Source organism: Mustela lutreola, chromosome 9 (assembly GCF_030435805.1).
Source record: "Mustela lutreola isolate mMusLut2 chromosome 9, mMusLut2.pri, whole genome shotgun sequence".
Taxonomy (NCBI): domain Eukaryota; kingdom Metazoa; phylum Chordata; class Mammalia; order Carnivora; family Mustelidae; genus Mustela; species Mustela lutreola.
Genome location: NC_081298.1, coordinates 56,306,200 through 56,320,507, shown reverse-complemented (window position 1 = coordinate 56,320,507; position 14,308 = coordinate 56,306,200). Strand labels below are relative to the sequence as shown.

The 14,308-nt window shown below is 40.2% G+C and overlaps 1 protein-coding gene across 2 annotated transcripts in view; it reads left to right on the top strand.

Annotated features, from left to right (window-relative positions):
• The window catches only part of SH3RF3 (SH3 domain containing ring finger 3), a 361,494-nt gene that overhangs the window by 294,639 nt on the left and 52,547 nt on the right, over positions 1 to 14,308 (top strand). For both annotated transcript variants that reach the window (XM_059134271.1, XM_059134270.1), the window contains exon 8: positions 12,547 to 12,881. In XM_059134271.1, coding sequence (XP_058990254.1) covers positions 12,547 to 12,881 — 335 coding nt within the window. The remainder of the gene's footprint in view (positions 1 to 12,546; positions 12,882 to 14,308) is intronic.

Genomic DNA, 14,308 nt, shown 5'->3' with positions numbered 1-14,308 from the left:
AAACTGTTCACAGAACATTGAGTACTCTATGCAGAAGGGCTCTGCCTCAGTCCCTAGATAAACCACTGCCCTAGTCCTACCCAACTAGTCTTTTTTTTTTTTTAAGATTTTATTTATTTATTTGACAGAGATCATAAGTAGGCAGAGAGGCAGACAGAAGGAAAGAGAAGAAGGGAAGCAGGCTCCCTGCTGAGCAGAAAGCCTGATGTGGGGCTCGATCCCAGGACCCTGAGATCATGACCCAAGCCGAAGGCAGAGGCTTTAACCCACTGACCCACCCAGGTGCCCCTCTACCCAACTAGTCTTAAAAGAAGACTCAAAAAGATTGAACTGTTTCCAACTCATTTAACTGTGATGGAGAACTGAGTTTAAGAGTCTTCAAGACTGCAAAAAGGAAGAGTTGATGGGGCTGCAAAAATATCCAGTTCTCAACAACATAAAAATAACAATGTCTGATAGTAGTAAAAAATTCCTAGGCACACAAAGGAAAATATGACCCATAATGATGAGGTCAACCAGTCAGAACTAATCCAGTTGTTAGAATTAGCATATAAAGGTAAAAACAGATATTATAATTGCATTTATTATTATGTGCTCAATAAGTATAAAATACTCAGAAAATTAAGTAGAAATATGGAAGATGTTTTAAAAACCCAAGTCAAATGCTAGAAATAGAAACTACAGTGTGTGAGATCAAGAATACAGCAGATAGAATTAATGGCAGATTAGACATTGCTAAAGAAAATATTAGTGAACTTGAAGATGTAGCAATAGGAGCTATGAAAAATGAAACACAAATATAAAAGAGAACTTCTTAAAATGAGCATCAGTGATCAGTGGCAATGTCACATGGCCTAATATATGTGTAATTAGAGTCTCCAAAGTAGAGGAGTGAAAGGTGAAACAGAAAAATTATTTGAGAAATAATAGATCAGATTGTTCTAAATTTGACGAAAACTACAAACTCATAGATCAAAGATAGCTGGTGGGCCCCAAGCACGAAAAACGGGGAAAACTACACCAAGGCAAATTACAATCAAATTGTACAAAATCTGTAATAAAATCTTCAAAAAACAACAAGGGAAAAATAATAGATAAAGTAGGAAAAAATAAGGACGACAGTATATTTCTTGTCAGAAACTCTTAAGTGAGAAAATAGTGGAGTAGTAGAAAGAAAGAAAAAAATCTGCCAAGATAGCATTCTATACCCAGCAAAAGTTTCTTTCAAAATGAAAGCAAAATAATCATTCTTTTTTTTAAAATTTGTTTTTTATTTATTTTCAGCAAAACAGTATTCATTATTTTGGAACCACACCCAGTGCTCCATGCAATTCGTGCCCTCTATAATACCCACCACCTGGTACCCCAACCTCCCATCCCCTGCCCCTTCAAAACCCTCAGATTGTTTTTCAGAGTCCATAGTCTCTCAGGGTTCACCTCCCCTTCCAATTTCCCGCAACTCCCTTCTCTTCTTATAGTAAAGCTAAAAGATTTCATTACCAACAGACCACACTATGAAAAATATTAAACAAATTTCTTTAGGAAGAAGGAAAATAGTATCAGATGGAAATGTGGATCTGTAAAAGGGAGTGAAAGATGCAAGGAATGATAACTGCATATATAAATATATAACTTTTACTGACTATTTAAATATCTTTAATCTATAGCAAATGAAACAAAAATAAAAACAATGTAGTTTCTCATTTAAAATACATGTACCCCACTGGTTATAGCAGCAATGTCCACAACAGCCAAAATATGGAAAGAGCCTAAATGCCCATCAACAGATGAATTTAAATAGAATGGGTAAAGATGCAGTGTGTGTGTGTTTGTGTGTGTGTGTGTACATACACACATATGTGTGTATGTATGCATGTATGTATGTATACATGCGCATACATGTACATACAATGGAATATTACTCAGTCATCAAAAAGAATGAAATACTGCCATTTGCAATGACAGAGATGGAACTAGAGGTTATTATGCTAAGCAAAATAAGTAAGTCAGAGAATGACAAATACAATATGATTTCATGCATATGTGGAATTTTTTTAAAGATTTTATTTGTTTATTTGATACAGATAGAGATCACAAGTAGACAGAGAAGCAGGCAGAGAGAGGGGGGAAGCAGGTTCCCCGCTGAGCAGAGAGCCTGACACGGGGCTCGATCCCAGGCCCACAAGATCCTGACCTGAGCTGAAGGCAGAGGCTTAACCCACTGAGCCACCCAGACACCCCGCATATGTGGAATTTAAGAAATAAAACAAATGAACATAAGGGAAAGGGAGAAAAATAAAATAAGATGAAAATTGAGAGGAAGGCAAGCCAGAAGAGATGCTAATCTAGGACACAAACTGAGGGTTGCTAGAGAGAAGATGGGTGGGGAGAGGGGTAACTGGGAGATGGGCAGTAAGGAGGGAACTTGATGGAATGAGTACTAGGTGTTATATGCAACTGATGAATCACTAAATTCTACCCCAGTAACTAATAATATGGTATATGTTAAATAAAGTAAACTTCAATAAAGAAGTAAAATTAAAATTAAAATGTATAATGGCAAATGTACCATTTGGGGTGCATTTGGACGTTGGGAATAGAAAAATATACTATTATACTATACTATTATAAATTATTATACTATTATAAGTATGCTCTTATACTATGTGTGAAGAGTTATGGAGTCACTTGTAGGTAGACTATGATAAATTAAAGATGTAAGCAAGCACTAAATATCAAAACAGAATTACAGCAATAAGCTAACAAAGGAGGTAAGATGGAATCACAAAAACTTCTAATTAATCCAAAAGAAGGCATAAAAAGAGAGGAAAGGAAATGAAGAATGCATGAATAAAATGGTAAACATGTAATAAAGTGTAGGTTTAATCCTGGTCATAAAAATAAATATAAATGGTCTAAACAACTTTAAAGAGAATGCAGAGATTGTCAAGTATTATTTTTTAAAAAGACGAAACTTAACCATATGCTGTGAACAGGAAACATATTTTAATACTTTAAATACAAAAAAAAAAGTAAAAATAGTAAAGAAAGGATCAAGATATACGGTTGATTCTCATTATCCACAGTAGCTACGCTGTATAAAGTTTTCATGGACACTATATTAGTGAACACTAAACTATTACTCCTAAGTGAAATACATGCATGTATATCTCACAGAGACTATAATCTTAAATACTAAAAATAAGTCATTCTGGTAGATTCTATTTCTTTTACAAAAGAGAAAATAAGGTTCAGAAGGGACTGCCCAAGGCCACCCCATTAACATGTGAAAAGCAGGGTTCAAGCCTGTCCAGTCAGTCCCAGAGCTGGAGCATCTTGCACTGCCCTGCCCTTTCCCCTCCCATCTCTGTCCCTGGGCTTCTTTGCATGAACTTAAACAAGAAGGAAGAACATCATTTTATTGCACCTCAGCTGGGAAAATGTATCAGCAACTCCAGTTTTTTGCTAGTAGGAGCATGTCCGTGAATGACCACAAAAGCACCACAGGTATTGCTTTGGGAGTTAAAAATCAATCGTAGCTAGTAGGTGAATTTGCACAGATAGAATCTATGGATAATGAGGATCAAATGTACCGTGCTAATACTACTAAAAAGAAATCTGAAATGGTGATATTAATATCAGAATACAATTTAGAACAAAGAATATTATTACTATATGAATGGCAATTTCATAATGATTAAGGGGTCAGTGTGTCAAGAAGACTAAATATTTATGCCCAAATAACAGAACTTCAAAATATATAAGCAGTTACTGGTAGAGCTGCAAGGAGAAATAAATAGACTAATCCACAATTAGAGTCAAAACTTTCAATACTTCTCTCAATGACTGGCAGAACGAGTACAGAGAATATTGGTAAGAATATAGAACATTTTAGCAAGGTGTAACTGATTTGACTTAACATTTATGGAGTGCTACACCAACAGCAAAATACACATTCTTTTCAAGTGAACACAGAACATTTACCAACATAGACCACATATTGGGCCATAATATTTAAATCTAGATAAATTTAAAGGTATTTAAGTCTCACATATTATATTCCCTGACTACAATACAGATGAATTAGACATTAATAACATAGAGATATTCCTAAATATTTGAAACTAAATAGCACACACACTTAAACCATGGATGAAAGAAGAAATCAAAAAGGATTTTAAAAAGTGTTTTGAACTGAATGAAAATGAAAATACAGCGTATAAACACTGAACACAGATGGTAGGGAAAAGTAGAGCTCAAATCGGTCACCTCAGTTTTACTTTAAGAAACTAGAAAAAAAGAGCAAAGGAAGCTAAAAGAAGCAGAAAAAAGTCAGTGCAGAAATAAATGAAATAGAAAACAGAAAAATAATAGAGAAAATCAATGAAAGTGAACTTGTTTCGTTGAGATCTGTAATAAAATTGGTAAGCATCAAGACAGAGAAATAAAGAATAGAGAGACCACACAAATTATCAATACCAGGAATAATAGATTTTATGGAATAATAAGGGATTATTATTTTACTTCCGATTTTACAGAATATAAGGTATTATAAAAAATTATACCAATAAACTCAATGTATTAGACAAAACATAAATATCTTAAAAAACAGAAATTAATATACTTAATAAACAATAAATAACCTGAATAGGCCTATGTCTATTAAAATTGAAGTAGAAATTGAATTAGTTAAAAACTTTCCACAAAGAAATCTCCAAGCCTGAGTGGCTTCATTGTTAAATTATACCTAATGGCTAAGGGAAAAAATACAACAATTCCATTGAAACACTTCCAGAAAATTGAAGGGAGAATATTTCCTAGCTCTTTCTATAAGGTTTACTCTACCCTCATACCCAAACCAGACAAAGGCACTGAAGGAAAATAAAACTACAACTACAGCTATCAACTGTCAACTACAAACTACAACTATCAACTGTAAACACAGATGTAAAAACTCTAAACAAAATTTTAGCAGTCAATTATAGTAATAAATAAAAAGGATAATACATCATGACCAAGTAGAGTTTCTCTTAGGAATTCAAGGTTTGACTTGCATTTAACAGTCAATATAATTTATTGTATTAACAAACCTAAAGAATAAAAATAATATGATCAATTTAATAGATGTGGAATTTTTTTTTTTTTTTTTTACAAAATCCAGCACACGTTCCTGATTACAAACTGTCAGAAAATGAGAAAATAGAAGTAAGCTACTTGACCTGATAATGGGCATCTATGAAAACCACAGCTAACCTCAGACTTAATAGTGAGAGACTGAAAGCTTTCCCCCTGAGATCAGGATTAAACAGGGATATCCACTCGTGCCACTTCTATTCAGTATTGTACTGTAAGTTCTAGACAGAGCAGTTAGTTAAGAAAAAGATATAAAAAGCATGCAGATTGGAAAGGAGGGAGTAAAATTGTGGCGTCTATTTGCATGTAATATGATCTTGAATATAGAAAGCCCTGGAGAATCCACACTAACCAAAAGAGCTTTCTTTATAGTTAATAAATGAGTGCAGCAAGGTTGCAGGATCCAAGATTAATATACAGTATCAATTACACTTTTACATATTAGCAGTGAATAATTAGAAATTGATGTCTTAAAAACTGATAGTAATTTTAGTAAGAACAAATGTAATTTAGGTGATAAAAGAAGAGGAAGACCTGTCCACTGAAAATTACCAAATATTGCTAAGAGAAATTGAATAAGACTGAAATAAGTAGAGCAGTATATTTTATTCTTAAGTAAGAAGACTTAATATTGTTAAGGGCTCTATTCTCCAAAAATTTACCTAAAGATTCAATGGAATACCAAATTCCATTGGTAAAATGTTGATCCCACTCAACTTTTTTGTAGAGATTAGAAATCTATTTCTCAAATTCATTTAGACATGTAAAGAACCTAAAATAGCTGAAACAAACGTGAAAAGAAAACAAAGTTGGAAGACTAACACTGATTTCAAGATTTAAGGTTATTGGGACACCTGGGTGGTGGCTCAGTTGGTTAAGCAACAGCCTTCAGCTCAGGTCATGATCCCAGAGTCCCTGGATGGAGTCCCACATCCGGCTCCCTACTTGGTGGGAAGTCTGCTTCTCCCTCTGACCTCTCATCTCTCATGCTCTCTCTCTCTCTCTCTGTCTCTCATGCTAAATAAATAAAATTTATATTTATTCTCTCTCTCAAATAAATAAATAAAATCTTTTAAAAAAGACATAAGGTTACAGTAATCAAGTCCATGTGATATTGGTGTAAAGATGAGCAACTAGATCTGTGGATACTTTTTTCTGAAAACAGAACTGTCCATTAAGTTTGCTGACAGGTTGATCCTGTTCAGAGAATATATGATGGAATGAAAGCGAGAAACCATATTTCCGAGAAGTGACTGAGAACCGAGTGAAGGATTCCTGAATACTATGGGATAGTGAGTTCATGTGGAAATCCCCTATTATCTCTGTTTTAAACACAGATCTCTTTGTTTTTAAATTTTTGAAAAGTCAACTCTATGGATAGAAACAAAATGGAACACATGATAGCAAGTAGGATGGCTTAGTGGGATGAAAAGCAGGCAGTATTAGCTGACTTTCAGTTCCTGCAAGAGAAAATGGACAGGAAGTCTCTGGTGAGTATCAGGGGACCAGAGCCACATGCAATGGTTTAAACAGCTGCGGTCTCTTCCATTTTTGGGGAATGGTTGGTACTGAGCTGCTGCCTGGGGTATAGGAAAAGAGAGAGAAGGCCATCTTGACATGGAGCTGAGTTCAGCTATGGCCTGAGGACCAGAGCCCAAACCATCCAGCTACACCTGGTTCTGAGAGGAGGTCGCAGAGGACCATGCAGAAGCAGTGACCAAGGGGCACTTGGGTGGCTCAGTGGGTTGAGACTCTGCCTTCGGCTTGGGTCATGATCTCAGGGTCCTGGGATTGAACCCTGCATTGGGCTCTCTGCTCAGTGGGGGGCCTGCTTCCCCCTATCTCTCTGCCTGCCTCTCTGCCTACTTGTGATCTCTCTCTCTCTCTCTGTCAAATAAATAAATAAAATCTTAAAAAAAAAAAAAAAAAGCAGTGACAAGGCTACAATGACAATAAGATAGTTGTGCTCAAAAGGAACTTGCACATGGAAATCTTGAAGCACAAAGGAAACACTAAGGCAAAAAAGATAGCCAATAAACTGAGGAAATGGGAGAGAAATAAGAGAGCAATCTGAAAAAGACTTTGCTATCAGTATATTTAAGATCCTCTAGGGGTGCCTGGCTAGCTCAGTCAGAGAGCATCTGATTCTTAATCCTGGAGTCATGAGTTCAAGTCCCACATTGGGCATGGGGCCTAGTTAAAAAATAAAAATAAAATATAAAAAAATACAATAAAATACAAAAAAAAAGATCCTCTAAAAGGGAAAAGAAAGAATAACATCTACTTCCCCCGCCTTCCCCAAGAAAGAAAGAAAAAAACAGGGTGTTATAAAGGGGAAAAATTGGATGGATAGCTATGAATCAGAAACTGCTGGGTATGAAAAAGAACCAACTTGAAATTTTGGAAAGGGAAAAATAGATTTATTTAAATACAGAATCTCTACAGGTACCATGAACTCTAGCCTGAACACAGTTGAAGATGGAAATTGGTGACACTAGAAAGCTGTAGAGGGAGTGTATCCAGAGCACAGAGCAGAGATGAAAACTGCCATGAGAGCAAATACAGATGGTGCAAAGAACTGAATGAAAAGTAAGAAAGAACCAATGCAGACACTATTTCAAGAATACTAGGTATAAAGTAAAACCGGAAAAGGAGGTACTGACCAAAAAAAGGACTGTTTTTGAAATGGGAGCTATAACTTGGTTAGTAAATTAACAGGAGGAAAGTTATTGGAGATACTTAATACAGGCAAGAAGGGAAGAGCCAGAAGAAAGGATCAAGATGAGTGTGACGGGTAGACCTCTTTGTCCTTGAAACTGGAGCGCAGGGTGGGTCTAGATGTGGATGAGTTAAGAGAGGAGCTAGCCTGGCCTGAAGTTTGGGGAGTTGCGAATGTTCCATTTCATCCATGAAATGGGAAGTGATCAACTTGAGAGTAAGAAAAGGGCAACGTAAACCTGGGGGCATCATGTTGCCTGATTTCAAGCTTTATTACAAAACTGTGATCACCAAGGCAGCATGGTCCTGGCACAAAAACAACACATAGACCAATGGAACAGAGTAGAGAGCACAGATATGGACCCTCAACTCTATGGTCAAATAATCTTTGACAAAGCAGGAAAAATATCCAGTGGAGAAAAGACAGTCTCTTCAATAAATGGTGCTGGGAAAATTGGACAGCTATGTGTAGAAGAATGAAACCCGGCCATTCTCTTACACCGTACACAAAGATAAGCTCAAAATGGATGAAAGACCTCAATGTGAGACAGGAATCCATCAAAACCTAGAGGAGAACATAGGTAGTAACTTCAACATCAGCCACAGAAACTTCTTTCAAGACATGTCTCCAAAGGCAAAGGAAACAAAAGCAAAAATGAACTTTGGGGACTTCATCAAGACAAGAAGCTTCTGCACAGCAAAGGAAACAGTCAACAAAACAAAGAGGCAACCCACAGAATGGGAGAAGATATTTGCAAATGACAGTATAGACAAAGGGATGATATCCAAGATCTATAAAGAACACCTCAAACGCAACACCCAAAAAACAGATAATCATTTCAAAAAATGGGGAGAAGACATGAACAGACACTTCTCCAAAGAAGATATACAAATGGCTAGCAGACAACATGAAAAAATGTTCATCATCATTAGCCATCAGAGAAATTCAAATCAAAACCTCATTGAGAGGGGCACCTGGGTGGCTCAGTGCGTTAAGCCTCTGCCTTCGCCTCAGATCATGAGCTCAGGGTCCTGGGATCGAGCCCTGCATCGGGCTCTCTGCTCAGGGGAGAGCTTGCTTCCCCCCTTCTCTCTCTGCCTGCCTCTGCCTACTTGTGATCTTGGTCTATCAAATAAATAAATAAAATCTTTAAAAAACAAACAAATAAATCCTCATTGAGATACCACCTAGTGAGAATGACCAAAATTAACAAGACAGGAAACAACAAATGTTGGAGAGATTGTGGAGAAAGGGGAACCCTCTTACACTGTTGGTGGAAATGCACGTTGGTGCAGACACTTTGGAAAACTGTGGAGATTCCCCAAGAAATTAAATATAGAGCTACCCTATGACCCTGCAATTGCACTACTGGGTATTTACCACAGAGATACCGATGTAGTGAAAAGAAGGGCCATATGTACTCCAGTGTTTAAAGCAGCAATGTCCACAATAGCCAAACTGTGGAAAGAGCCAAGATGCCCTGCAACAGATGAATGGATAAAGAAGATGTGGTCCATATATACAACGGAATATTATGGCTCCATCAGAAAGGATGAATACCCAACTTTTGCATCAACATGGATGGGACTGGAGGAGATTATGCTGAGTGAAATAAGTCAAGCAGAGAAAGTCAATTATCATATGGTTTCACTTACTTGTGGAGCATAAGGAATAATATAGAGGACATTGGGAAAAGGAAAGGAAAAGTAAATTGGGGGAAATTGGAGTGGGTGATGAACTATGAGAGACTGTGGACCCTCAGAAAGAAACTGAGGGTTTTAGAGGGGAGGGGGTAGGGGGATGGGTGAGCCTGGTAGTGGGCATTAAGGAGGCACGTATTGCATGGAGTGCTTGGTGTTGTATGTAAACAATCTTGGAACACTGCATCAAAAACTAATATATTTTATGGTGACTAACATGACACAATTAAAAATAAAAGAAAAGAGCAACATTGATGGTAAAGTAGATCATTATTCATTCAACTACTCTTTATAGAAAGCACATGTGGGATGATGTAGTGATGAACTGAGTGAGGTCCAATAGTATTTAGGCACTCCACAGTTGCTGAAGCACGCCAAAGATTCATAAAGGAGAGGTAGAGGGGAACAGAGACTATGGAGTAAGAACATTTTCTCAGACTGCCTGCCTCTGTGAGGCAGGTTGCTTTGGTATTGCTAACCAGTAGGATGATCAGAGTGAGAGCAGTCCAGGTCAGTCCAAGGTTGGGTGGCACAGGGTGGGTGATCCCGAGGATAAATCCCCCCTGGGGATCAGTGGAATCCCACATTCTTCTACCAGCCAGCCTGCTCCTCTTTCTCACGGAGGATTTTTATCTTCTCCAGTGGTTCAATTCTGTAAAATCTGGAGAAATATTTTAATTGAGGTTTTCTTTTCTCAAAGTCCTGTTCATTCATTCAAGAAATTTATTAAGCACCTGCTGCATGCTGGGCAGCAGTCCAGCTGTTCAGAATAGATCTGTGAACTCTACAGCAAGTGGAGCTCCCTCGTGGAGCTAGCTCAGCTTGTAGTGGGGGCAGATAGGCAGGGAACAGTGAACACACGATGAAGAGGGTATCCTACAGGTGGGTAAGAGCAGATAGTGTGGTGGGAGGAGAGGGAAATTGAAGCAGAGCAAGAGGGGCTGGGATTGCAGAGTGGCACTCTGCACTGCTCAGTGGGTTGGCAAAAACAGAGCTCTCTAGGAGGGCAGTGTCTGAGATGACTGAAGCAGGCCAGGGGACGTGTGACTCTGGGGAAGAGGGTTCTGTGCCATAGCCTCTGAGGTGAGAGAGAGCCTGTGTTGGGAGAACAGCCAAGAGGCTGGAGTGGCTGGGGGGAGGAGCAAGGGAGAAAACAGGGGAGCATGTCAAAGAGATTGCCTGGCAGGCAGGCTTAGAACTTTCTGGAACACCCTCTCCTCTTTTGCACTGGGTTTGGCAGGGTGATGTGGCAGGCACGTGGAAGCCAGCCAGAGGTAGAGGGGAGTGGTATGGGACTCAGCCGAAGAATCTGGAGCAGCCCCTGCAGGCTTTTGAGCCCAAGAGATTGCTCTTGCCTGGCCCAACTGCCAATTCTCATTCCAGGGCTGGGGGGCTGGGGTGAAGGAGAGTTCAGACAGCTGGAGAGAGGCAGACAAATGGCCCCAGGAGCACTATCCAAGTCACGGGTTACCTCGGGCTGATTGAGTGACCGCAGTGGGTTCATTGATCTGCAGTTGATTAACCTGGTCTTTTGAAACTTGGGGCCACATTCAGTGACGATTCAAACCCACCCCAAACCCTGAATACTTCAAAAACCGTAAATCAGCCTTTATTTATTTCACCTCCTAGAAATAGGCCGCAGCCAGAGTCCCAGAGTCCCGTAGAACCCAGGATCACATAATTAGATCTCACCAGCTCTTCCCACACAGCACTGTCAGAGGGAAGAGGCCTGGCTTGCATGTGAAGGGGCTTTGGTTTGTCATGCCGAGTTACAGGGAAATGCTCTGAGGATTTATGAGTAGGTTATCTATTTAAGGCATATTTAGTGGCTGAGAATATTGTTTTGTTTCATGACGTGTATTTTTTTCATGTTGCAAAGTCACAAATGCCATGAATTCTGGTGGTGGGAAATAAGGACAGTGTGAGGTGTAATTCTTCTCTGGGGGACGGTGCAAAAATGATGTGATCTGAGTTGTCTGATGTGGCATGAAGTGACATGGGCTGCCACATGCCCTTTGGGTCACCAGCCCAGGCCACAAGTCACCATCCCTCTGGTGTGGCTCACTCTGTTGCTCAGTATGTTTCTTCTGTGATTAGTAAGGAGACAATTCTTCAAAATCACTAATGTGAGTTGCAGCAAGATTCATTTTAATTCAGTGTTGTGTTTAGAAGGAACTTGTGTTTTCACATGGTGGGTTGTTACCAATGTTAGGCCTTCAGAACCTTATCATCCTTAGGAAGCATTTTTGCTGGCAGTAGGGGCCAGAGTCGTCATTGTGAGGTTCCTGTTCTGTAAATCCAGGAACTGTTGCTTCGGGGTGCGGGCAAGGCAATGGCCACAGGCAGGTCACGGTGAGAGGGGTGACGGCTTACCTCAAGACTGCAGCTGCCTTCCTCCTATGACTTTCACCAGCTAAAGCTGCCACACGTGCTCAGCCTGAGCTCGGCTGGCTCTAATACCAAGTGTGAACAGGGGACCGGGTTACAGTTCTGGGGTTGAGACCAACCAGAGTCAAGCTGTCAGCAGTGATCACCTTAGAGGGAGAGGGGTCTAATAATCCCCGGGCATCTTAGGGCTTCTTCAGGATTCTGTCACAGGCTTTACTTTTATGAACATTTTCCACAAAGATGTTATAAGAGAACTTGTGCGTGTATTAGTTCATCACAGCAGAGGAAACCAGTTAGAAGGCTTCATGGGAACCTAGGAATATGCCCATGCTTGTGGCAACTTTGGAAAAGATGTTTTCTTTTTTGTGAGGGTCAGCTGTTTTGAAGGTGAGCTGTTTTGTGCCATGGCAGGGCTCAGGAGATGGGATGTGTTTCCCTGGTCACCTGGGCTCAGTCTCTCTCCTGTGGAGAGTGGCTGGGTGTGGAGTGACCACAGAGAGAGGCTGTGAGCCCTGGGAGAAGGCTGAGGAAAGAGTCGGTGGAGACTACATTGCAGTATCAAAACTAACCTCGCAACCCTACTCTCTCTCCAACCCCATGCTCCAGCTGCCCACTCCTCAGCCCAGGCCCAGGACCGACCAACTGCCACCGTGTCGCCCCTGCGCACCCAGAACTCCCCATCCCGCCTGCCCGCCGCCAGCCTCAGGCCTCACTCGGTGGTGTCCCCACAGCATGTGCACCAGCCCCCCATGCAGACAGTCATCGGAGCCCAGTGCCCCCGACCAGCCATTCCGCTTACATCTGCAGCGTCTGCCGTCACACCTCCCAACGTCAGTGCTGCCAACCTCAACGGGGAGGCTGGAGGGGGGTCTGTCAGTGGCTTGTCATCGTCCAGCCCCACCAACACCGGATGCAAACCAGATGAGAAGAAAAATGAAAAGGTAAGTGGCCTTTCTGAGCGAGCCCTGGCTGTGGCCCAGCATTATTGTAACTCTTTGGTACCAGACACCAATGACATTTTATAAAATTAAGGCGTGAATTAGGGCCCCAAGTTCTTGCCCTCAGATGCCTCAGGCCTGTGACAGAGATGGAGGCCAAACCAGCAAAGCAGCTTTCCTCGGAGTGGAATTCAGGTAGGCCTCAGGTTCAAGTAGGGCTAACCTGAGCCCAGATAGACCTTTTATGCAAATCAGAGAAAAAGTGTCATTTCCTCAGAATGCTTTAATTCTGTCTGTTGGGAAGTCACTGTAATATGCTCATTTTGTTAGAACAAGATACTGATTGCCAGGTACCAGGATATTATAATAATAAATATACAGATCTACTTATATACAAAGTGAACAGCTTCCCTTCCTTTCAATGTGTCATCCTTGTGCAGTGTACAACCTGTTCAACCACGTGGGAAAGGCTGTTTTCTGAGGAGAAACAAGAGTGGATGCTGGAATGACAGTTAATGTAGATAGCACTTTCAGCTATTCTTTTGTGAAGGAAATTGGGCTTATTCACAAAAGTCCAGTGGGCTTGCCTCTGTTACTACCCAGCTAGACACTGGATTTAGTCAGTGTTAGAATCAGATTTCTAAATCAGTGCTGCCCAATAAAAGTATAATTCAAGCTACCTATCTAATTTAAAATCTTCTAGTAGCCACATTTTTAATAAATTAAAAGAATTTTAAAAATAAAATTAAAAAGTAAAATTCATTTTAATGGTATAATCTATTAAACCCAATATCTAAAAATTTTATCATTTCAACATGTAATCTATATAAGAAAAATGTTGATGAGGTATTTTACTATTTTTTTACATTCAGTCTTTAAAATCCAGGGAGACATCTGCAATGCTCACAGGTGACTGCCTTGCCCACTATTGTCCTGCTGCATGTCTAGCTGGGACCCACATGTCTAGCTGGGAGCTCCTCTCTTCATTGCCTTGCTGTATGAAAAATGTATTCTCATTCCCTCTTGGCTTTACAACAGGCTGTGGATCTTTTAGAACCTTTCTATATAAAACCAGTCTCTTTTTTTTTTAAAGATTTTATTTATTTATTAGACACAGACAGAGAGAGCACAAGCAGAGGGAGCAGCAGAGGGAAAGGGAAAAGCAGACTCCTCGCTGAGCAGTTAGCCTGATATGGGGCTCGATCCCAGAACCCTGGGATAATAACCTGAGTTGAAGACAGACGCTTAACAACTGAGCCACCCAGATGCCCTTAAAACCAGTCTTCCAATGAGTGTGTGCTAGCCAGAGTTGGGGTGAACCCTGCAACACAGAATGGTATATTCAAGGCAAGGATAGCCACTCCTGTCTCTTGAGGAACAGTACCAAAACCAGTGTTGACTGCCCAGGCCGCATGTCCAGTGGACCCTGG